At 48.0% G+C, this 25,358-nt stretch overlaps 2 protein-coding genes across 4 annotated transcripts in view; one reads left to right on the plus strand and one right to left on the minus strand.

Annotated features, from left to right (window-relative positions):
- The window catches only part of LOC135808625 (uncharacterized), a 39,224-nt gene extending 21,643 nt beyond the window's left edge, over nt 1-17,581 (plus strand). For both annotated transcript variants that reach the window (XM_065321845.1, XM_065321844.1), the window contains 7 exons: nt 4,384-4,650; nt 9,251-9,691; nt 11,729-11,881; nt 12,356-13,023; nt 13,516-13,785; nt 14,011-14,179; nt 16,860-17,581. In XM_065321845.1, coding sequence (XP_065177917.1) covers nt 4,384-4,650; nt 9,251-9,691; nt 11,729-11,881; nt 12,356-13,023; nt 13,516-13,785; nt 14,011-14,179; nt 16,860-16,946 — 2,055 coding nt within the window. In that variant the 3' untranslated portion in view covers nt 16,947-17,581. The remainder of the gene's footprint in view (nt 1-4,383; nt 4,651-9,250; nt 9,692-11,728; nt 11,882-12,355; nt 13,024-13,515; nt 13,786-14,010; nt 14,180-16,859) is intronic.
- Nucleotides 17,582-18,758: 1,177 nt separating this feature from the next.
- Nucleotides 18,759-25,204, minus strand: LOC135808623 (kelch-like protein 18). 2 transcript variants are annotated; one of them, XM_065321838.1, is made up of 2 exons: nt 24,450-25,204; nt 18,759-21,391 (listed from the first exon to the last, which is right to left on the minus strand). In XM_065321838.1, the coding sequence occupies exons 1-2, from the start codon at nt 24,744-24,746 to the stop codon at nt 19,184-19,186; spliced, it is 2,505 nt and encodes an 834-aa protein (XP_065177910.1). In that variant the 5' UTR covers nt 24,747-25,204; the 3' UTR covers nt 18,759-19,183. The 2 variants fall into 2 exon arrangements, with proteins under 2 accessions (XP_065177910.1, XP_065177911.1); XM_065321839.1 differs by lacking the exon at nt 24,450-25,204 and adding an exon at nt 23,171-24,437.
- Between the last annotated feature and the right edge of the window lie 154 nt (nt 25,205-25,358).

Genomic DNA, 25,358 nt, shown 5'->3' on the forward strand with positions numbered 1-25,358 from the left:
GTGGGCCCCAATCCGAGACGAGTGTTGAAGGCAGACCAAACCGTGCGAACAACTCCATCAGCTTGTCGATCACACCCGTTGTCGTAGTATTGGACAGTGGTAGAAGCTCTGGCCAGCGGGAACCATAATCAAAAGCAGACAGGAACGTGGCTCCCTCAATGGTAACAAGATCAATGGCCAGTTTCTGCCAGACACCTTCTATCTCTGTAGGGAGGAGCTGTTGCGCTGGATTGGAGCGTTTACGCCAGCATTCAGAGCATTTCTCTGCAAACAGATTGGCATCCTTCATGAGACCTGGCCACCAAACCCGTTCGCGAAGGGTATCCCGGAATGCATCGATGCCTGGATGACCTTCATGTGCTAGTCGCAGCACCGCTGGGCGGAGCTCTTCTGGAATGACGTAGCGATTGTCTAGCATGACAATCCCGTCAATGACTGTCAGCTGATGGCGTAGCAGGAAGTAAGGCTCTTCCGTTTGGATGCACCCTGACCAAACTGATGTGCCCACTCTTTGTCGGACGCTGCTCAGCGTCGGATCAGAGTCCGTGGCCTGGCGAATATCCTTGGAACGAACCGGACAAGCCTCGAGAATGAGACTAACGAATTCCACCATTGAACGTGCCTCTGCAGGTGAAGCAGTGCGATCAGGTAGAGGAGCTCGAGAGAGGGTGTCAGCACAAACCATCTGCTGACCAGGGACGAACACCAAGCTGTAGCGATAGGGCATCAATGCGACCAGCCATCTCTGAAGCCTCGGTGGCACTTCGTCGAACGGCTTCTGGACGATAGAAATAAGCGGCTTGTGATCCGTAAACACTTGCACTTCTCGGCCTAGTACATACTGCCGAAAGCGAGTCAGGCCGAATACCACTCCTTTACTCTCATCATCAGGACTCAAGGACTGAAGAATTTCACAGGCTTTTTGCCTTCTCATCAAGTGAAATACAAGCAAGTACAGTCAGACCTCGTTTAACCGCACACATCCGTTTTCCACGAAAATATGCGGATAGGCGAGGGAACCGGATAACTGAACACACATACTGTATAGGCATGTGGCACATCAAAAGGGGTGGCATCGTACATACATGTATATATCAAAAGGGGTGGCATCGTACATACATGTAGATCAAAAGGGGTGGCATTGTACATACATGTAGATCAAAAGGGGTGGCATTGTACATACATGTAGATGGGTCCTATGCAGTATAACTAGCGTGCACAATATGTAAAACAAGCGAGAAAAATGACAATTGCATGCATCCAGCGGGTCAAGGACCTCATTGGGTTGTACAACTCCCTGATTCTAACTTCTGCAAGCCACGTGCAACCGGATACGACGAAGCCATTTGTACACATTTCAACCAGCTTGTACACAAAATCATGCACCGGTATGCAGATCGCGAAGTCCAGTTATATAGGGCTTGAAAGTGCTACGTCACAGCATAGCAACAATTTCAAAAATTCAAAAATTGGATCCACTTGGATCCAGTTTTTGTATGGATCCAAGCACATTTCAAGCCGTCTTACTCACAGCAAGGTGATGTAACCAGTGAAACTGACTGATTTGGCCACTGGGGGTGGGGTTACAACTGGTGGCGAAGTAAAAGTCACCCCTGCATACGACACGAGTGGGTTGCTATGCAACCACATACTGAGGCAATAGCAAAGTCACACCTTAGTGGATCCAAAATAGAAATCTGATGTCAACTTAGTACTCCCTGGCCGTTTTTGACGTCATCACTTTCAAGCCCTATTGTATGTGAAATGTATGCTGCACATCGGTAACCAGCGATTTTCTTCCGTATGGCGAGGGATCCGGATAAGCGAGGTAGTCTGACTGTAGATCCAAAGAAATTTCAAAAAGGGAATACTTCCACCGTATACAAAAACTTCGTGACGTTTTTGAAAGCTGCGCACAGCTCTGGAATTGTTCCGTTTGACTTGGAATAACACTTGTGGCATTGTCTGACCTGTTTACAAGCTATATACAAAGAAAAAAAGCAACTCCGACGAATGAGATTGAGTTTATTCAGAGTCTTCGTCGTCGTGTCATTGTCGCCTGACGACGCTGACTCCGCACCGCCAACATTCGCTGCTTCCGCTTGCATTTTGTTCAGCTTCTGTCAGCTGCAGTGATGATCCGACGCTGGACTTCGGCTACGTCCTCTTCGTCTCCAGAGCTGTGTATGAATCAGTGTCGACTATATTCAGTCGTTCCAACCCGCAACCTCCATTATGCCGTGAAACCAGTCATACAAGCACATCCACACGCTTCGCATTTTCTCGGCAAGGTAATCCTCCCAGCATTCTACAACGGCTTCGAGGAGGTCCCTGCGATTCCCCTTGGCTACAAAGGAGACGTCTGACTGGAGAGAGGCGAAGAAAACCGGGTCGTCGACAGTACGACGATCCGAAGTCTGCGCTGGTTGCACGACGACTAACTTATAATGTGTCATCTTGCCGTGCGAGCGCAACAGCTTTATGTTCTCACGCTGCGTAGACAGAGAAAGACCTATGAGGCCGCGCACTGCAAGTACGAGCCTGGCCAGCTTCAGGGCAGCGAGTGCTGCGTGACTCCGTGTTCCAGCCGCGAGCTCCACTTCATCACTCGAAGCAGTTTTCGATCGGTCCGGCCACACCCTAACCGTTCATACTTTGTGTATGATATGGCGGGTAGGCATGACCTCCTCGGCAGTGAACACATGATGCTGGTGGCCACAAAGTTGGTTCGGCCATGGCCTGAGCAAACTGACCTGTTCCGCCGGGCCTGTCACTGTGTCAGTTTCGTGCAAGCAAGTGACTAGTTAAGTGTAGTGTTCGTTTTTTTCATTTGACTCTTGATTTCCTGTCGGCAACGTCTTCACACGCATGGCGTCTGTGGAGAATCTTTTCGTGATCAACTTGAGTTGGCGATGACAGCCTTTGGCGCGGTTTGTTGAGCAGGTTCTTGCTCAAAAACACCGCTGAAAAAAGTCACGAAGTTTTTGTATACAGAGGAAGTAAATAGTACAAGGGGAGGGAGAGGAACAAAAGGAAAGAAAGAAAGAGGGGTGAGAGGCGATACACAAGGGGGTAAAATATGCAGTACAAAGACAGACCTCCAATGGACGCTACCATGATTAGCTAGTGGAGTCGGGGTGTCAGTTAATTTGAAATAGATGGTATGCCAAATAACGTGCAACTAGACTTGAGAGGGCATTGCAGAGTGGTTGCATACAAAGTTCAAAGTTGTACGGTTACCATTGACTTGCATTCCTCCAGAGCTCAGGGACTACCATGTACACATTGTAGTATAATTTGTATGCAACTTGTGTGCGATGCCCTCTCAAGTCTAGTTGCACGTTATTTGGCATATCATCTATTTAAATATGAGTGCAGTATGGCCGAAAGCTCTGTCTCAATATTTAATTGTGAAATTGGTATTACACTACTAGACGTATCAGTTTGTTTGCACAGGATATTTTAAAAAGATAAAAATTAATGAAGAACATCTGTCAGAGTCAATGAATTCCATTGGTTCCTTGGTGCTTGTCCTAAGCAGATACTGCAATCATGCCAACGAGAGGGCTTGAAAGCCCAGGAGCCCACGCTGTCCTTTGTTTTTGCCTAGGTCGTCATGTATGTTGTTCGAACTGATAGAAACGTCTTTGCAATACAAAACATGTGCCCGATAGTCGTATTGCAAAGATTTTTCTATCAGTTCGAACAACACAATGACGACCTAGGCAAAAACAAAGGATAGCGGGGGCTCCTGGGCTTTCAAGCCCTCTCGTTCCTAACTTTCAGTTTAAAAAACAAACTTTAGAGCTCATATTCAAACACAAATAGATGCATAACTCAGAACTGTAACCCCCAGACAGGTACATACTACCAAGTTATTAAATTATTATAATTATTATGCTGTGGTCCTATCTTACAAATTTTTCATTTTTCTTATTTTATCAACACATATCGTGGGATTCGAACCGCACTATCGCCCTGCATGCTTTCCCTCGATACACTTCACAATCATACACATTCTACCAAGTTGCTTCATGTTATGATCCTGCAGTTGAAAGCTCTATTTGAATATGGTGGCCAGCGGTCTTTGATGGTACGGTACAGGACACGTACGGGATAACGCCAGGCACGCCCGGCAACACAAACACACACACACACACACACACACACACACTGATACGAAATGGAGAGCGGTGCGGACCCTGACTAGCGCCAGGCGCTACTAAAGTACCGTCTTTTGCATAGCTTCGGGATTTAATTGTATAGTGAATGCAAAATACAACATTAGGTGTGGTAGAAGGGTCAATACTTGTGGACTTTAAAGAACCATTGTGAACACAGTTGCTCACGTTTCTTTGGACTTCCATTGTACTTGCTGTGTAGCTCACATCCACGGATAATGTCCTGTTGAACCTCGATGGGAAAGACTACGGACCAAATGAGCGTCTTTTCTTCTCCTCAAATGGTTCTATGAGAGGGCTTTCCCTTTCCGGCATTCCAGGCAGCACGGGAGAGCTGAAGGTGACAGTGATTGGACAAGCTGCACTCCGCTTCCCAATATCCGGAGTTTTCTGGCTCAAGATACCATTCAAGCTACGCTCGTGCTTCCCGGGATTTCGAGATCCCATACTCAAAGACTACAAGAAAGCGGTAAGAAAAGCAAGACTTCAGTGACAGGCCAATTGTCATGTAGGCTAAGCTACCGTGATCATATGACAGTGTAGTGCTCTCTGATTTCATTCATGAACTGTAGCCGGCGCTTCAATTCTTGATTTTGGCTGAGAATTGACCAAGTTCCGCCCTGTCGACCACACACACACACACACACACACACACACACGCGCGCGCGCGCACACACACACACACACACACACCTTAACCTTGACCTTGACCATTGCATAGCAATGATACCGCATTGTTATTTCTCCAGTCCACGACAGAATGACTGATGACGTTTCAGGTCGCCGCTTCGACGGAACATGCGGCCACAGGCGCAAGCAACTGTAGCTAGCAGCAGCCTTGGGTGGTCGACGTGCAGTGGTACGCCACTCCGAACGGTTCTGGGCTGCATCGTACCCTCCACATGCTGGCACCCGTGGCTCAACCGGCGCGAAGTCATCCACAACGACGTCCCTCCATCTCTTGCGTGGACCATGCGCCGGGCAGGGCAGGCAGTTCACCGAAGAGAACACACTTTGACACACACACACACACACACACAGATGCACACACACACAGATGCACATACACACACGCACACACGTCCACACACATGCACACACACACACACACACACCTTCCTTCCTTCTTCCACTGCCATGACTGGCTATGTGGCCACATACGGGGCAGACCAGGAGACGTGTTGTCCACCGGGCGGGGAACGCCATACTCAGCACGCGCGGGCCGCGCGAACAGCATTACACTTGTGCCTCGCAATATCCTGTGGCCGACGAAAACTGCGCGCACAAGTGCCACAGATGAGGGGCTTCGCCACAGGCTCCATGCGGGACTGGACAATAGCGTCGACAGCGTCACGGCAGGTGACCCGCCATCTCTGTCGATCTTGGACGATGTCACCAAGCTGCTCCAGAGGAACGCCAACAGCCATCAAGTCGCACTTCGCGGAGTCTTTCCAGCGCTTACGGGGTCCATGCGGTGGACGTTTGGAGGGTTACGCGCCGTACAGCAGCTGACGAGGGATCCGATCTTGCATGCGGGACGCGTGGCCAAGCCATCAAAGTCGGCGGACTCTGACTTTATCCGCGACCTCCTTCATATCGCCCCATATCCTGCGAACCTGGAGAGAGGAGATGTGCTCCTCGATCTGCCGGCCACAATTTATCTTCAGGATGGAGCGCACGCACTGCAGGTGAAAGGACTCCAGGCGACGGACATCACGCTGCCTGACGGTCCAACTCTCAGATCCATAAAGAAGGACCGCCAGGACAGTCACTCCATACACAATGCGCTTGATGGCGATGCTGAAATCATCACTGTCGAAAACCGACTCCCGCAGTGTACGGAACGCACCCGATGCAGCAGCAACTCGCCGAGACACATCAAACGAGCTCCAGGCGTCTGGCGTAACATGACAACCGAGATAACGAAAGGCCTCAACGTGGTCAACAACACCATCCAAATGGGCCTGGTCGGCACCCACAATACCAGCCTCAGCCACCATGAATTTGGTCTTGGGCATATTGACACTAAGGCCAAACGCACCAGCTACATCCCTGAACGAGGATAGAGCCCTCTCGGTACCAGCATGCGTAACTGCGAGCAGGGCTGAATCATCCGCAAACTGACACTCCGTCAGCCAAATTCTGCGATGCTCTGCCAATCTGGTATTGAAAAGCCGCTCTCTTCGAAACTGGACGAGTGGGATCCCCAGTTCACCATCATCGGCAATCACGCCACGCCATCTCTCAAAGACTGCACACATGTATAGGTTTAACAAAACTGGGGCCATAGTGCAACCCTGCCGCAAGCCGTTCTCGACCCGAATCGACGCAATCAGGGTAGGGCCACCATACTTCAGCATCTCCACAGATATCTCTGATCCGCCGCATGCTTTGCCACACTTCATCCCTCGCAATGCACGCCAAATCTCATCACACTCAGGCACGACACCAAGCTCCGTCATAACCGGCCGCTGCTCGATCGAGTCCACTACCTCCAAGTCGTAAGCACTGGCGATGTTCAGGAGGCCGTGTCACAGATCTCTCCTTGCTTGTTTCTGATAGCAGTTGTTGTACGGGGACGCATACCACCCAAGGTGGTCTTGATGTTACCGATACACTCCCAACCGCTCTTCGCCGTCAAGCCAAACCATTCACAATCCTTTGCCTTTCTCAGCAGCCAGTCTTGCTTCAGCCTCCGCATGGTGCACCCCGCCGCACTACGAGATTTCTTGTACAATTCCAGATCACTGGCCTTCAGCGTTGACATCCAGGTTGAGTAACAACTGCCCCGATCACGGAGTACCGACTCGATCTCAGTGCGCTTGTCTGTAAACCATTCTGGCTGTCGGCGCCTCTCCCGACCCAGGCAGTCGCTGGCAACGTTGATGGTGGTCGTCCTGAGGGTACTCCACCACTCCTCAATGGACTGATTCGGGGTCCAAACCTTTTCCAGCGCAGCATCCATGGCCTTGGAGAGTCTCTCACGCGCAACCTCCATATCCTCCGGAGCACCACTACGCAGGCGCGACACAGCAATGGGTTTCGATCGACCAACACCATTGCGGGAGACATGAGAACTGGGCATGGCACCTAGACGATATTTCATGCCTAGAAACTTATGGTCAGTGTCGCATTCCGCATTACGTATTACTTGGCAGTCCAAACACTGCGACCGATGTGCTTGTGGTATGATGCTATAATCAATACAGTGCGGGTGCTTGTAGCGTGGATGAAGCCAGGTATGTTTATGGATTTCCTTCTTCTTGAATAATGTGTTGCATACAACAGCTCCATTTCGTGCCAAGAAATTGAGCAGCTCCTCTCCTGCTGAGTTCATACGACCAAAACCATGCTGCCCCGCACGTCACTCCACTCATCATCCACCTCGCCAACTCCAACTCTAGCATTGAAGTCACCAAGAATGCAATACCGGTCTGACTTTGGAACGCTGTCAATGAAGGTCTGCAAGCTGTCATGAAACGCAGTTTTTTCAGCGCGCTGTCTGGCGAACGTCGGTGCATATCCGACAGCAATGTGAATACACAACGGTGGACGGTTCCATCCACACTCGAATTTGACCCTGGCGGAAATTAATCTCAAGCTGTGCCCCTTCCACTGCGAGCCACCGCGAACAAATGCGTCCCTGCAACGATCGCGCAATACAATTGCAACTCCTTCACCCCGCCGCGCCGACTCCCCATCAGACGGAGTCGGACGGCCACTCGCCAAGACGAGACAGTCGTCGACTTAGTAGGAATTAGTTCCAAACCAGAGGGTCTCCTGAAGTCCAACAACGCCCATGCTGTAGCGCTGAAGTTGCCGCCAAACAAGATCGATTTTTCTCTCCTCACGGAGTTGTCTTTTGAATGTTTGATATTTTTTGAGGCAGTGTTCAAATCGCCGTCCACGTTCACCAAAGTTCTGACATTCCACGTCCCCATGGACAACACAAATCTCCTTGCTGCTGGTGCACGTTGCGAGCCGAACTCTAAGCGGGGGTTTGCAGAGCCTCCGCGCTCAGGCGGACGAGGTTCAGTACGAGTGGTCACATCGGAAGTGACCATGGTGTCGGCACTGATACACACACACACATTCACACACACACACACACACACACACACACACACACATATACACACACACGCACACACGTACACACACATGCACACACACACACACACACACACACACACACACACACACACACACACACACACACACTCACTGGGTTTCGTGCACCAGCACATCTTCTCCAGGCGTCAGGGGCCCAGCCTCCCCGCCCATCCGACTCGCCACACACAACAGCGCAACTGAACTAAAAGTTCTACATATTATCTTGACAAGACGAAGACGGACAGACAAGAAGACCGGACACGACAAGGCAAAACTGATAACTAAAGAAAAGGACAAACGTTGCGGCAGAATATATGAGCATGCGCGCGCGCGCGCGCGCGCGAAATAATGTTGCAAGCGCGACGATGACGTAAGCGTTCCATGGTGTATGCGTATAAATGTTCAGAAGACTGCACATGCAACCAAAACAATGCAACAAAGTCAAGACTAAACCACTACGAAATAAAACTAAAGAACAACATAAATAAGCCATGAAAAGTCTTTCACTCTAGACCCGTTGCGCAACACTGGGTCTGTGTCCCCTGTAGCCTGGTTCTAGCTGCATCATGTACAGTTGTAGAAGACAAGGCATCTCGTTGAATGGATAATCGTTTGGATAGTGTGTGTGTGTGTGTGTGTGTGTGTTTGGTGTGTGTTTTTTGTATACGTGTATGTGTGTGTGTGAGAGAAAGAGAGAGAGAGAGAGAGGTTGTGTTTGTTTGCATGCATGTGTGTACGTGTGTGTTTGTGTGTATGTGTATGTATGTGTGTTGGTATATTTGTGTGTGTGTACATATATGTCTGTGTTTGAATATTGTTTGTGTGTGTGTGTGTGTGTATGTGTGTGTGTGTGTGTGTGTGTGTGTGTGTGTGTGTGTGTGTGTGTGTGTGTGTGTGTGTGTGTGTGCGTGTGTGTGTGTGTGTGCGTGTCCACATGGTTGTGGATACCTTGACAGGTCGAGTATGTCAAGAACGAAGACCGGTGGCGTAAGGGTGCGGCGGTCGGAAAAAGCATGCGTTCTAAACTTCGCTGCCGTTGCCCTGATAACCTGGATGGCATCACTACATGTGAAGATGGCCGCAACCTCATTGTGAAAAAGGGCTACTGGGCAGGACGCTATAGCGAAGGAATTCAAGAACCTCTTGATGATATTTGTGTGTACGATGAGTCTGAGTTCATCGACAACAGCTCAGAGCTGACAGGTGATACCTGCGATTTCCGGAGCAGGTCAGATTTCGGTGTTGGCGTCTGCGACAGCGGCCTTTGCATCAGCAACGGTGACGAGGAGATGCTATGGACTATGCCAGGGGATGAGCCGTGTAGAGACAAGTACAAGAGAACTGGCGTGTTGTGCAGCGGATGTCACAAGGACCAGCAAGTCATGATTGCATCTGAGGTCAGTTTTTTAAACACTCCAGCCTAAAGTGGAATGTCTATGATAGTGCATTTCTAGAAAAGAAAAGGACCGAAGAACTACAAGTTACACTGTAATAGAGAGGTTCCGCATAACGTATTAAATTAAGTTAGCAAAAAAACGTAAGTCTTACGTAAACTGCATGCGGATCTATGTTCCGCCATACGCAGTTTTCAAATCATGCAGTTGCCCTTGACAACTTCGAACGCGGCAGTGTACGACCAAATCGACCTGGACAGAGAGTCATAAAATTAATTGTACCCCAATCCACTTACGGAGCACCTACGTTATCAGAGCCCTATCTACACACATGTACTCTAGGTAGATAACATTCCGTAGGTGGAGTGCAAACTCGAGAATTCACGGGTCTTTCCCGCCCACTAACGTAAAGTTGCCCAACGTTGCGTAAAAGTTGCTCAACTTTATGTAGTGCAGAACCTCTCTAATGTCCACTAACACCACCAGTTACTTGACAATCAGTTCATGCGATAACATTGCATGACACTGACCAACGGTACGAGTACTGACGTTCTACAACTAACTGCCAACTAACTGGAGCTGATTTGGCAGTTAGTTGTAGAACGTCAGCACTGTTGGTCAGTGTCGTGCAATGTTATCACATGAACTGATTGTCAAGTAATTGGTGGTGTTAGTGGACATTGTAGCGTAAGGCCACCCTTTGTTAATTCATTGTTTAACGTCCTTTTTTTCGCGAAAAAGTACGCGGGAGGGCGGAAAAAAAACAAAAGCCCATTCCAAAAACTGGAAACCCCAATCAAACATTTTGACCAGTAAAGCATGTGATATATACACTATTTCTGGGTCTAACGGCACTTGCAGGCATAGAACAACACTCTTTGATGGTACATTGGAGCACATGCCTGATGAATCCAACAAAACAGGTACATAGCATGGAGTTAGCATGTCATGAATTCATTACATCTGGATTTTTACTAGGACACACACCGTACGATATTTAAAAGCCAACAAAAAAAGAAAAAGAACACAAGACAAAGGCATGCCCGGGAGGCAAGATTATAAGTTTAGGGTCATGATCGGCACACTGTGAAACTACACAATCATGTATTTACAACTTCGCATATTATTGGTACTACTACTTTCTTGTGTTTTTTTCCCGGTCGGAGGCAAAAAGGTACGCGGGCGCGGACGTTAAACAACGAAAAAAGAAAGGGTGGCCTAACTGGTAGTTCCTTGGTCCTTTTCTTTTCTATAAATTTATCCTTGGCTCTCCGTCCGAGTCCGTAGTGCATTTCATATTTTTTGCACGCCTAGCATTGGAACACGGAAGTTGTGCAGCAGTCAGTTCTAGTTCTAGTTCTAGCATGCATGCTTTGGTGGGGGAAAACGTGCCCTAACAACACGGGAAGTATGCGGTTTGAAACTTGCCAAGGTGTGTCAGACAAGATGTGCACATGCAATCCGAATGAATTTGCCTACGCTCTTGTGGAGGAGCACTGATGGTGTGTGCCGATTGGACAAATGTTGCATGTACATGTAGGTGTCAGGTCATTGATTGTCAGCATTCTGTCAGTTTGGTTGGCTAGTTTCCACACTTCATGAATGTACTATATTGTCTAGTTCCATTGGTTTGCATTTACGCATAACTTGGTTCCTAGTGTCTATTCTCTTTTCTCATTGGCCCAGTGTCCGAGTGGATGCGGCTATTGGGGCTTTCGGCACTCGTGTGTGTAGTTATGAGACTTGTCATTCCCTCACCCCTACAGTTAGGCGCTGCACATGCCGCTTGGTTTATTCCAGCAGATGCGGCGGCTAGTTGGGTTACCTAGTAACCCGGGTGTCAGCGGATGCCACGAGTTCCCTCCGCCGGGAACAGAAATCAAATACTTTATTTCACTGTCCAAGTTGCAAAATGCGTTACCAGAATCGCTTTTAAGTTAGACCATCGCTTACGATATTCCTGGGGTACAGCAGTGTAGACTACTTACAGCTGCAACAACTCTGAAGTATCAGCTTGTGTACTCTTCTGTATGTGTGCAGATCTGCCATAACTGCACTGATTCTGCAGCACGCATATCGATACACACCTACCTGTTTCTCGTGTTCATCTGTTCGGCGATGCTTTTCACCGTTGTCCTGGTGCTCAATATTGGCGTGTCTCCGGTGCTAAACAGCTGGCTATTCTTCATCCAGGTCAGATTTGCAACTTCCCATATATCCATGTCTTCCTACTCGTTTGTCTGCAGCCGTGAACATGCGGCTTTTGGCTTCATTCTGTATTTCTATCCTTCCTGGGATATATCCCTGCCTGTATAAAACTAGCCTTCTGGAGTATTTCATCTCAGCAGAGGGTGGCTGCTGCATTTCAATACGCCAGGGTGAGTGAGGAAATTCCCTTTGAAGCTTCTGTGTGGGTTTAGGGCTCGCAAGCTGCTAAGCACCTTGGTCAGTATTCATGATAGCACTCTATACGTGACAGGTTGTACGGTGTTTTGGTACAGAAAGAAAAACAGGCTACTAGTACTGCCCGGGCATGGACTGGAGTTGACCAGACAGCCACACCCAGTCTCCATGACGACCGTGTGACTGAAAACTTGTTAAATTACATTGATGCATCACGGTCAGAAATCTTCCAAACAAACGATGTATACATTCATGTTTCTGCAGGCTGTTTTCATCATCTTTGCCGATCATGTTCTAATGAGAAACATATTCTACTCTGCGATGACATTTGGTCTGGGACATATCTGCATCAAAGAGTCCATGTCAGTACTGCAAACTAGAGCAGTGCTTGGCGCACAACCTCTCTTCATCGTCCTCTTCAGCTGTCTTATGTGGCTGGCCGTGCGGCATGGGCTCTTTGCCAGGCACCTGCAGCATCTGCAGAGACGCAACTCTCTAGCTCACGTCATATGGTTGAGTGTCATCTACTGCACTGCAACAATTGCCTACATATCAACTTACCTGCTGGCGAGTGTGACTCTGCATTCACCAGCAGGTGAGCGGAGAGTGCTCTTTCTCGATGGCTCAGTTGAATTCCTCGGCACAGAGCACTTGCCGTATGGTATCACTGCCATTGCTGCGTTGGTGTTCCTGGTGGCCCCAGCTCTCATTGTGATGGCTGTGCCCTCGCTGCGCAGTTTGCCACAGTTCAAGTGGTATGCCGACGAGGCGATGAACATGTACGAGCCTGGACGTCACTGGTGGGTGTCCGTGGACATGTTCCGGCGTCTTCTCCTGGCCGTCATGCAGGGCGGAATCTACAACTCGCGTGTGCGCCAGTACACCGTGTGCTTGACATGCGTTATCCTGCTGACCATGCATGTCATGTTCAGGTACAGTACATGCAGGCTTGTTTTGCTCTGCGGGTGATGTAACATTGTTAGTATGATACATTATCAGTTTAATGTGTCAGCCCTGCTTAGAAGCTCTCCACATAATACAGAATTCCTTGTTTGTTTACATCTTTCACAAATGTGCAAAACAACCACGCACAAGGCTGGTTTGTTTCAACTTTGAGTTCCATGTTATACAATCATCAATCGTGCACCAACGCACGAATAAATTCACTGGTTTGAGGGAAATATGCAAACCGGAAAAGCCTGAACAAAAAATTGACTGTCACCACCAGGACTCGAACCAGGGACTTTCATCAATGCGTGAATTGAATGTAGTTAATGCAATGTTACGAAACATATGGAGGTTCTATTCTGTGCCCCTAAACCACATGTCAGACTTCACCAGCACTTGAGAACAAGTTATGATTGCTGCGGGTGTCTTGACATTCGTTCATACTGTCATTCTCCCGTTTATCTGCTTTCTCCCAGGCCTCTCAAACGAAACAAGAAGGTCTGGAAAATCGCGGACATTGACAATAAGTTTGAAACGCTTCTGCTGTTTGACCTGTGCCTTATGTCGCTAATCAAGATAAGCATCAGCTGTGCCAGTACTGGAAAATCGCTACTCGACCAAAACAGTGTCCACTACATCGTCTTACTGCTCTACTCAATCCCGACTTTGCTGTCCCTCATCATCACTGCTTACAGATTTGCACGCAGCTTTCAGGCCACATACGGACGCCAGGAAGCCAATCAAAGGTACTTCTTGGGGCTGCACTGGAGGTGGGCGATTTTGCTTGGAGCAACTCTGTTGTTATTCAAAATCCAGTAACATATTTGAACGGAGAATCATCTTTCCTGCCTAGGGTCAATTATTCTGGAGAAGAAAGTATGTAGTAAGGATTTGGAGCTATAAAAAGGTAGGTGACAGGACACACTGTTCTAACTTCGAATCGCTCGCTTGCATGTAAACCCTACGTGTAGGTACAACATGGAAGTGGATGACTGTCTTACAATGGCAATGTCGGATCGCCCCTATGGTAGCCCCGATGGCTGTGCGGCCACCACATCCCCAGTATCCAACTCGTCAGCAACAGTCAGCTCAAGTTTTGAGGGTCTCCGCCATCTACCTCTGCATGCTCAGAGACGCAAGGTACATGTGTGTGCACTGCTTTCCGGAAATGCATAGATGGACCCACTACACAACCATACTGCAGTGAAACCTGTCAAGGCGACCACCTGTCCTACAAGACCACCGAAACCAGAATCAAGGGATGCTATTTCCAGTTAAAATGGCCCTGCATAAGGAGACTACCTGGTAACAAAGACCACGTTTTGAAGGTCCCTTGAGCGAGGTCGTCTTACACAGGTTTCACTGTAGTACTGTCTAGGGTCTGCATCAACTTCAATAGCTATGGTTGGTCATTATAAAAGAACTGTCGGTTGAATAACTATGGTTGGTCATTATAAAAGAACTGTCGGTTGAATAACTATGGTTGGTCATTATAAAAGAACTGTCGGTTGAATAACTATGGTTGGTCATTATAAAAGAACTGTCGGTTGAATAACTACGGTTGGTCATTATGAAAGAACTGTCGGTTCAATAACTATGGTTGGTCATTATAAAAGAACTGTCGGTTGAATAACTATGGTTGGTCATTATAAAAGAACTGTCGGTTGAATAACTACGGTTGGTCATTATAAAAGAACTGTCGGTTCAATAACTATGGTTGGTCATTATAAAAGAACTGTCGGTTGAATAACTATGGTTGGTCATTATAAAAGAACTGTCGGTTCAATAACTATGGTTGGTCATTATAAAAGAACTGTCGGTTGAATCATGGCCAGCAATCGAGGACATCTGAGAGTTGTAATTTTTGTACTCCTCCGAGGTGTGATTTTTGGCGTGCTGGGCCAAGCACAAGGAAGCCATCTGCAAAAAAACTGCAGAAAATGGTTGTTGTTTGATCCTTTGGTGTAATCTTTGTTTCTAGTCGAAGCTAGTTGCTGTTTGGAGCAGAAACGCTGAAATTGACTATTTTCTGCATGTACTCATACATGTACTCATGTACTCAGGCATGCAGTCTTACTCGTATTTTAGCTCTTTTTCCGGAATGGATGCTGCTCTGCGCCCCTTGGTGAACATTTCCTGCGCTCGTGGAGCAGCTGAAAAGGACCACTGGTATGTCTAGTTCCTGGTTTGAAAGTGGAGAGTCGACTTTTGTGCCTTCAAAAAGGAGTAGAGAGCGATAAAGGTACGTCTGTGGCTTATGTTTGAGTGCTCCTCGTACATTTTTGATCGTGATAGAAATTCTCAGACCAAAGTCAGACCAAAGTCAGCGCGATGATGGCCGTACAGTTTTCTTGTGGATTTTTTAGTTGTTTCATCTCGTATCTATGTCAGTATCGTAATGGTGAAGTGGAGAGGGTGATTTTCTTCCTCTAGGCTTCGTTCGGCCGACTTTGCTTCGTCCTCGTTGAAAAGTGATCCTGAAAAAAAGGTCGATTCGCAAAATTATGTTGATTTTGAATGTACGTGATGACATACGATTGCTGGCTATGAACTATGGTTGGTCATTATAAAAGAACTGTCGGTTCAATAACTATGGTTGGTCATTATAAAAGAACTGTCGGTTGAATAACTATGGTTGGTCATTATAAAAGAACTGTCGGTTGAATAACTATGGTTGGTCATTATAAAAGAACTGTCGGTTGAATAACTATGGTAGGTCATTATAAAAGAACTGTCGGTTGAATAACTATGGTAGGTCATTATAAAAGAACTGTCGGTTGAATAACTACGGTTGGTCATTATAAAAGAACTGTCGGTTGAATAACTATGGTTGGTCATTATAAAAGAACTGTCGGTTGAATAATTATGGTAGGTCATTATAAAAGAACTGTCGGTTGAATAACTACGGTTGGTCATTATAAAAGAACTGTCGGTTGAATAACTATGGTTGGTCATTATAAAAGAACTGTCGGTTGAATAACTATGGTTGGTCATTATAAAAGAACTGCCGGTTGAATAACTATGGTTGGTCATTATAAAAGAACTGCCGGTTGAATAACTATGGTTGGTCATTATAAAAGAACTGCCGGTTGAATAACTATGGTTGGTCATTATAAAAGAACTGTCGGTTGAATAACTATGGTTGGTCATTATAAAAGAACTGTCGGCGTGGAGAAAGTAACATAAACATAACTAAAGCATGAACACACCATTTGAGCTGTGACTACCCCTCCCCACCCCTCCCCTCCCCCCCCCCCCCCCACACACACACACACATACATGTACCATGATCAGTAGGGCTTGTGGGATCCAGCAGGTGTTCTTATGATAACCAAACAATTGGATCCGATTGTACCATAAAAGGACGCGAGCAATAACGACTCGGCAACCAAACCGGTGGAGGTGCAGAGTTTATTTGCAAAACAATAGAGCTGCTACATATCTGTCGCATGACTAAACCATGGACAGCCATGTTGGTTCCACTGTCCACATGTCATGTACACTTTCGACGCAAATGCGGTCGCACAAAGAAGATCATCAATCTAGTGTTAATTGGGAGAACTTGATGAAGACACATGTATAACAAAAAGAGAATAATAAACAAGCTATTAGGAAAGAAAAAAGTGAAGTTGCTGTGTGGCTATAGTGAAGATGCTGTATGGCTATAGTGAAGATGCTGTGTGGCTATAGTGAAGATGCTAGGAGGGTTCATCATGAACATGAGAGTGGGAGGGAAAGAGAGTTTTGCTCATACACATTGAGTCGAATAGCGGAATGTTGATCTCTAAGTTCCACGACAATTCTTGGTTTCTGTCTTCAGATGAACACCTTGTCAGTACCAGATGGACTCCGAGATCCACTGCTTATCGAACATCTGTTGAGTCCAGCTCCGCCATCAGAAGATTAGTCATATAGATGATTGTGTGTTTACTGCTTCATCTAGTCACCCAAAGACTCTTCCCCTCGGTCTTGCGTGGTGGATGAAGACTTCTTTCTCTCACATCTTCACTTTCGGCATGATGTAGATTGCGGATGAGTCAGCAACTAAATCTCTGTTGATGAGGCAATGTCATCACTACTGCAAGCCAAACGAGTATTGCACCAAATATTCACACTTTCTCAAAAGCAGCTGGTTTGCGCTGACAAAATTTAAGTTCATGGAGCACTGTGACCATACCCCTACACTCACGGTGTTAAAGCATGATTTCACACTGGTCAAAATCTAACAGGGGCTTGCTGTCCTTTCACACTATACCAATTATGCACTAGTCTCTTTATATCAGTTCGTTTGGCAGCATGATACACACAGCTTCCTGCACACAATGTTGGTGGTAAATTTCAGGCTATTGACACGATTGGTTGTAGATATCCTTCAAATATTTCATGTGATGATTTTTGGTTACACCTTTTAACATTCCAAGTGGCACAAAGCAGTAAGCACCAGCGCAGCCAGTCCTTGCTACAATCATCATGTACTTCACCACTAGTCAGGACCATCAGCAGCAGTTTATGATTGTTCCGGCAGTAACATGGCCTTTCATACAGTTTGTGTATGATATAGCGGGTACACATGCCCTCCACCGTAGTAAGCATGACTTGTGTTGGTGGCCAAAACAGTTGGTCCGGTGGTAACCTGATCGACGCGGACCGGTTCAGGCGGGCCTGCTAGTCCTTTGCTATCATTATCATCACTAGACATCAGGGTTTTTTCGCCTTTCAGATCAAATTATGTAAAGGTGTACATGTATATCTGCAAGGGTACTGCAAGGATATACATGTATATGTATATCTGCAAGGATATACATGTATATCTGCAAGGGTATATACAATGTGATCTATACATATATATATCTGCATGGGCAATTCTGGCAATCCTAGATGATTGACGTTTGCCCTGCTAACTCTTTGAAAAGGTGGTTTTGCCACATGAAGATGTACATGTACACACCGGACACCAGAAGGTTTGGTCTGTCGCTATGGTTACACATGAGCTGCCATCGTGCAATAAAGAGCAATTTGTTTTAAATTACTTTTATTTATTGCATTGACGGAAAGAGGCTGACCTCATGGAGGATTGGAACCGTTTGGCAAAGTATTTTGCAGGAAAAACCTCTATGTCCCTCCTCCCCCCCCCCCTCCCACACACACAGACACACTCTACAGCATTTCTTGTTATCATCAGCTGCCACTAGTGACTAATCGCGGCTACTATTGACAGGGAAACACAACCCTCTACCTCAGCCCCCTCCCCCTCCCCCCCCCCCCCCCCCAATAAAATCTTGCCCCTTGTACTCTGTACATGTAGGCAAATTCAAAGTTCGACAATAATCAATTATCAACTCTTTTAATACGTAGAGAGTAATTGCTTCAAACTATTAAAGGGGGAGTTCGAATTGTTTTCATCAACTGTTCGAACATATTTTTTAAAGAGATTAGTTGAAGAGTCCGGCCATTAGAACGGTTTCTATCATTTTTTCAGTGGAATTGTTATGGCGATGACGACATCCGATCAGATCGACTCCACGTACTACGTGACGTAGCTATTCCAAACTCTTCGGAACTAATCCACCTCTCCCATCGGATGAGGTTGCAGAGTTTCCAGGAGTTTCGTTTTTCTGAAGAGGGCAATAAGGCCAATTCAGAAAAACGAAACTCCTCGAAAAGTCAAAGAATGACAATTCGAACGAGCCCTAAAAGTCAACCGCCATATAGACACAGGTTTAGTTTAGCAACTCATTTCAGGTGTATCAATTTCGTCCATTTATAGGGCATAAATCAATTACAAATCAGTGCTTCAATCAAATCAGATCCAGTGCCGGTGTGGTGGCGGTCAAGTTCCAAGGGACAGCATTGGTCAAGAACGAAAAATCCGAGTGACAAATTTAAAAGAAAAAGGAGAAAAGTATAACGTGGTCCTATTCTGGTGATAACAAGCTACCTATGAACAGAGAGAGATGGGAGCAAACATATCCCGGTGTGGTTGTTGTTGAATTTCAAACACTGGTACATTGTGTGAACAGTAATAACTAGTAGCGCTTCGTCACAAGGGTTCACGTGATACGTTCCGTGTTCATTCAGATCCAAAGATGACAGAGGTAGCAGGACTGTTAGCAACGTCGCCTGGCTTACGTAACTGCAATGTCTTCAGCAGAACGTTTCGAGTGCCGCGCCGGCTTCGATGAGCAGAAGGGAGACGTGTGTATCGGTGGAGGTCAGCAACGGCAGTGACGATGCCCGCCACTCGTTTGAATCCAGGTTGAACTCGTCAATATTACAGAGTCGATGGAATCCATCGTGGCCTCCACCCAGCAGTACCTTATTGCCCTGCAGCAATGCGGACGCGCATGTTCTGGGCGTCTTCAGCGGCGGCAATGATCTCCATGTTCTGGCGACTGCGTCGTAGTACTCGGCAGTAGCCTGGACACCGGACGTGTTATGACCGCCAAACACCATCAGGCGCGTGTCCACAAACACTACGCTGGGTGAGATGCGTGCACATTGCATTTCGGGCAACATGTACCATTCGTTCTCCTGGACATCGTAGCACTCAACGGAGGAGAGCGCACTGCCGCCTACACACCCACCAACAACAAACACCAGTGAGTCATTGGTAGCAACGCCAGCTGCGGCGCGAGGTGTCGACATTGGAGCAGCCAAACACCAGCGGCGTAATCGGAATGAGAACCTCTCCACAAGGTCCAGAGTTTGTCCGGAAGTACATCCCCCGATCACATAGATATCCTTGTTGAAGATTGTGGCTATGGGGCTGTCTCGTTGCGCTAGCATTGCCGGTAGAGAGGTCCACTTTCCGTTGTCGTGAATAATGTCTGTAGACATGGCAGTGTCCAGGGACTTCCCCCGCGATGCCCCTCCAATGACATAGATCACGTTATTGTCACTGCTGATCACTGCGGGGTTACTTTGTCCAACCAAGCGCCGTCCAACTGTTCTCCAATTCAGCCGCTGTGAATGGCCCTCTTTGGACAAATCCAGGCATTCGATTCCCGGCACGTCACTCGGTGTGGAGCTGCCGGTCGTGACAGCCAAGAGCCGAGCTGCTGGTTTTGGCTGATAGACACGTGGCGAGTACTGGTGGAACATGGCGCAGTTGAGCTGCAGACGTGGATCTGGTGCAGCCTGGCGGTGGTGAACCAGAGCAGACTGCACTTGCTCTCGAAACGCTGGATCTGCTATCCGATCGCACAGGGGCAGTATGCGATAGGTGAGGAACTCTGGCGAGACGAACGGCAACCGCACCAGAGAAACAAGGCTGGAGAAATAGTCAGGCCCTTGGCGCTGTGCAGCTCTGTGGTGCTGTACCCATTTCAGGACCGTCTGAAACACGCACTCTTCCGAGTACAGAACAAGACGATTACTACCCAACAGCGCGTGGAATAGCTCAAACGGCATCGACATCAGCTCCGGGCACTCGGTGATAGTTTCAAACTGCTCTTCACACAAGGAGAAGAGCATCTCGATGTAGACAGCGGATGACTGTAAACGATTGCGCAGACGCTTCAGATGCGCAGCAATCAGCATACGGAGGACGACAGCAGCTGGCTGTTTCACCAGATACTGCCTGACTAGTTGCTCCACTTCCTTGAAACCAAGCGAAATGGCCGCCTTGAGTAAGTTCTCCACGCGCTCCACGGTGATAGCAAGCACACCAGTGTAGGCAAAGTCAAGAACAGTACGGACCGAATTTACGCCGACATCATTCACATCTATGGACATGATTGGCCGAGACAGGCTCAAACCCTCATCACACTGCATACCCGCCGCCGACTCTCCGCCAAGGCTGAACCCATTTCCACTGTCCGCACCGTCAGAGCCGGCACTGCTAGTTTTGCCGAACAGGCGAGGTGTGGATGGTGTGGAGAGGGTTATGGATCTGTGGCGACTGGGAGAAGAACTCTCCGCGGACAGCGATCGTTTAATCAGCTCCCGAGTTGGAGTGACCGCGGTTGGCGATGCCGGACTGCTTGCGAATATAGCGCGCAGCTGTGGACTGTGTGCTGCTAAAACGACTCGGTGGGCCAGTATTACAGTTGAATGAGATGATGTGGATGGATGCGGTGTCGCTGGTGACATATCGCGATCTGTAACATTGATGGCCACGTCGCACAGCTCCTGATTACGATACAGCTCCTGCTGCAGCACGGACGATGGGACCTTGCTGTGCACCGCTCTCGGGCAGAAGACGCTACCCTTGCTCTGCTGCATAATGCCACAGTTGGTGCAGGCGCTGTTTGCAGGGCATGTACGTGCACACGGCTCCATACCGGGTACGGCGTCCATTTTGTTGTCATAGGCAACCAGAAGAGGCGCAGGCAGGCAGCTCAGTCGATGCACCTACACAGGACAAGAGAATAACACGATAACACAACAGTAATTAGAAATCAGCTTAGGTCACTGTTAACCGACGTGTCCAGTGCTAGCTGGGATGTACTCACACCTCATGATCTGATAACCTAGCAATTCAGTGATACTATTACGACTTAGCATGCACGGTGCTAATGCTAACACCACTACCTCATACACTGTCCTGTTGTATGCTCTGCCTCTGGCCCTCACTGGCTCTTCCCGTACCATCCACTACGTTCCGGCACTGAACAACGTCACTCTACAGTAGAGCATTACCGGCTACAACTCAGTGTCTATCTCTTGTTGTTTGTGTTGATAGGGTACAAACTGGCTTCAGTTGTGCCAAGTCTGGTAAACAGAGAGGGAGACATTAGTGAAATTCACCACCATGACTGGTGCTTATGATGGAGAAGATGTGTACAGTCATCTACATGCACATGGCATTGCAGACGTACAGTATGACAAGCAGACGCTCTTGTTGAGCACCGTGACTGTATCAACATCATTTTCACACATTATGCAGTGCTGAAATACTAGTATGGCTGAATCTCAGTTTTGAACACCTTGGACAGAACATACTTTTCATTGCCATTGGACACAAATAGCTACTGTTGAGAACCCTATGCGCACATCACCAACAAGACGGAGTATCTCTGATCTAAACACTAGATTACAATATGTATGATCCTTGCATTGGACCGGGTCCACTATAGAGCTTATGTGAATGATTTCATCCAGATTGGCAAACGGACACACGTATGCGAGCGTGAGTCGGCAATTTTTCGAATGAGTGCTCCGTTCAGCATGAGCTGCTAGTCGCGAGTCTGGGACTTCGCCGAAGCAGCAGCTCAACTGATGATGGTAATCGCATAACCTCTATACAGGCATTATGATACAGAGCTCCACTCAGTACACTCAGAACCTGCCGACATCTCTCAAACTAGAGGAAACCTCCATACGTTCAGAGCACAATGCGTTTTGAGGCTGAACGAATACGAATGGTTGCACAATGCACACGAGTCTCAACACATTACATGCATCCAATCAAGACTGAGAGCTGTACAGTGTACTACTAGTCGCTGTTGGCACTGTAATGTCAGTACGCCTCTCTAAACAAGTATTTCATGCAGGACAGATTCAGCATAATCCCCCGGTGGGGTTCCAACCTGGACTACAATCCATGCATGTGCTCCATATAGAATTGGATGCCCGAAAACTGGCTTATGGAATTTCTGAGTCACAGCATTGTGCTATTTGCAGTGCTGTGTCCAGTTTCTACACCACACTCACAGGATCAAAAACGTTTCACGTTGAGCTGTACAGTTGCTACGAGAGGTGGCATTTTCCTGGCAGGTTTTCGAAGTGGAACACACGTAGAGTCTGTCCTCCACATAATGATAATCACTCCGATCATCGTACATGTGACATAAACACACATGACACGTCACCAATCGCAGTCAACCTTTACTCCTCAGAGGCTTGTCTCACTTTCGTTCTTGACTTGAGGAAGCCACACCCGTTACCTGCAAAATGGCTATGACTGAGTCAGAGTATGACCACTGACACTGTCTGTCTGTCACAACTAACTTACTTTGCTCCCAACTCGACAAAGCAAAAGGACAGAGATCTACGCGACAATTTCCCTCACTCAGTAGAGCCAGTCACACGAAACTGAGTTCGAGGCTCGCTAGCCAGACCATAAACCACCGCTATGCAAACGACACACGACACACGAGTGGTATGTTTACTGCCACGCATTTTTCGTACCTGTGTTTTGCCAGGCGTTACGCCCGCAGCAGTGCGAGCAGCCAGACCCATGCCGATCAGGATTAGTACTAGTCGAGTGTGGTACGCTCAGCCACTGCCACTGCACTCAGTCCAAGTCTCAAGGTCAAGAGACTCCTCATCCGACTTCAGCCATTGTCTTTTGTCAGCCACAAAGGAGCTTGCAAACTAACTTCTGCGACCTAACAAAGAACAGTGTCATCTTGCCGAGAGGAACTCCTGAAGTTTCGCTGAGCAACTACAAAATTAATCTAATGAGTGTTCGCCTCTCGCTAGGCTTGCTCACAGCGTTGGTTTGGCTGCTTCTACGATGACTACATGGAACCAGCCTGCCATTGGCTATGCCCGCCAAGTCGCACGGCATGATCCTGGCTATATGCTCCATCCAAGCTGTAAATTGCCTGCATCGTTGACGGCCTTTGCGTCCTCGCGGACCAACGCCTGTCACAACATCTGTACACAGATAGTACAGCGGGCTGCAAATCGTCCGTGTCCTAACAGTAACAGGGACAAGGCTAGCCCCCATAGGGCCATACCCATTCTACTTCGATCTCTATAGTATCGATAGCCTAGCCGCCGCAGACCTGTACCTTGCTTGCTCTCAAACTCACGGCGTTTGCAACCTCCGGCCATGGCAGCAAACGCCACACTACAAAATGCTGCAGCACGCCGCTTCATCGCCGGCGAATGGACACCTACTGAAACACGGCTCGCCGGCAAGAGAGAAATAGGGAGAACGCGCTAACGGGACACAATCGACAACTGCCTGTCTCCGGGTGCAGGGTAGTGCGCAGGATCTGACCCGTCGACAGCATAGATACAGTTACTGAGTAGATCTACGCGCATCTCGTCAATCTTCTGACAGCTCTGGCGCAGCAAAGCCACGAAAGAGCACCCTGCGCTTTCACTTCGCCTCCAGTGAAAGATGGATGGTGTTGTACGCGGATAACTGAATCAGCAATGCTGATTGGATTTGACGAGAAGACGTGATAAAGCCTGGACACGTCCGTGGCCAACGAATCGAAAATGACAAATTTGCCTTCACTTTCCCATGCTCATCCCGCACTGCTACCATTTAACTTTGCCGCTTTGGTCGACGTCCAGAGGAAGATAAGGGTCGGTGTTTTCCCGTCACCCTATCGGTGCCATTTGACGGATTTAGAATCACTGCGACTGAGATGCTAAGTTGTGAATGCCTGTCAATGGCATCAGTAAAGGCATTGAGCTTACTAAACAAAAATAATTATTTTCTACTGCTTACCGTTCGATCCCACTCGTCGTTGTCATGAAGGGAGTTAGGCGATGCTGGGCCAGATCTGCCTGAATGTGTGTACGGGACTCGCTGAGCGAATGCTGCTGAGCTCACGAAATGCACAAAAGTCCGGGACCGCGAGCGATCCTTCTTGAAGGTGAAGAAGCAGTTGGTTTTCAGATGCGCACAATCCACCGTCTCTCCGAAAGGTTCATGGAACTGACACACGGGAGAGCAGGTTGATCCACTGTCAGCTGTGTTGTTGTGGTTGTTGAGATAGTAGCCAGCAGTTGTGCTGTTCTCCATCAGTCTAGGTTACAATGACCTGACTCCTGAGCATGACTCTGTGCACGTAACCAAGTGCTACAGTTAGTTGTGTGCTGTGATCCTCTGCACGACGGTGAGTCTTCTGGAGGAAGTGTCGCAGTTCCGCGCGCATACGCTGGCAGCTGGCAGCTCCCCACGCGCTAGTTGCCGACATAGAGTCACAGTCGTACACCCATTCAGTTTTGCAAGCAATCCGAAACACGTTCTCAGTCGAGTCGTACCTACACTACAGCCTGCACCATGCTGAGTTGCATCATGCCGTGAGTGTCCTTTCCGGAAAGCTCGAAGCAGAGATCGGGAGCTCTGATCTGGAGATCGAGAAGGAAGGATGGTAACGTGAAAAAGGCTCGACTCAAACATGATTAGAGCTGAGAAGTGACCTCGCGGGGCTCGCGGGTAGCAGTTGCAACCTTGTCCACATTACTTGCACGTGCAGTTCTACAACATAACACTGCAGCATCATCACAAACAACTTTTCTGTCAAGTGAGAGCAGATAGTTGAAGTTGGATGATTTTGTGGTCTTGTCTCTTCCGTCTCGGACGAGGTAATACCGGAATAGTGGGTCTCCCGACACGCTTGACGTGAAATCT

The sequence above is a fragment of the Sycon ciliatum genome, chromosome 2 (genome assembly GCF_964019385.1).
Source record: "Sycon ciliatum chromosome 2, ocSycCili1.1, whole genome shotgun sequence".
Lineage (NCBI taxonomy): Eukaryota > Metazoa > Porifera > Calcarea > Leucosolenida > Sycettidae > Sycon > Sycon ciliatum.

Coding starts and splice junctions, on each gene's coding strand:
- LOC135808623 (XM_065321838.1), bottom strand. CDS start 24,746: ATGGAGAACAGCACAACTGCTGGCTACTATCTCAACAACCACAACAAC. Junction 21,392..24,449: donor ACGACGAGTGGGATCGAACG/GTAAGCAGTAGA, acceptor TGTCCTGTGTAG/GTGCATCGACTGAGCTGCCT.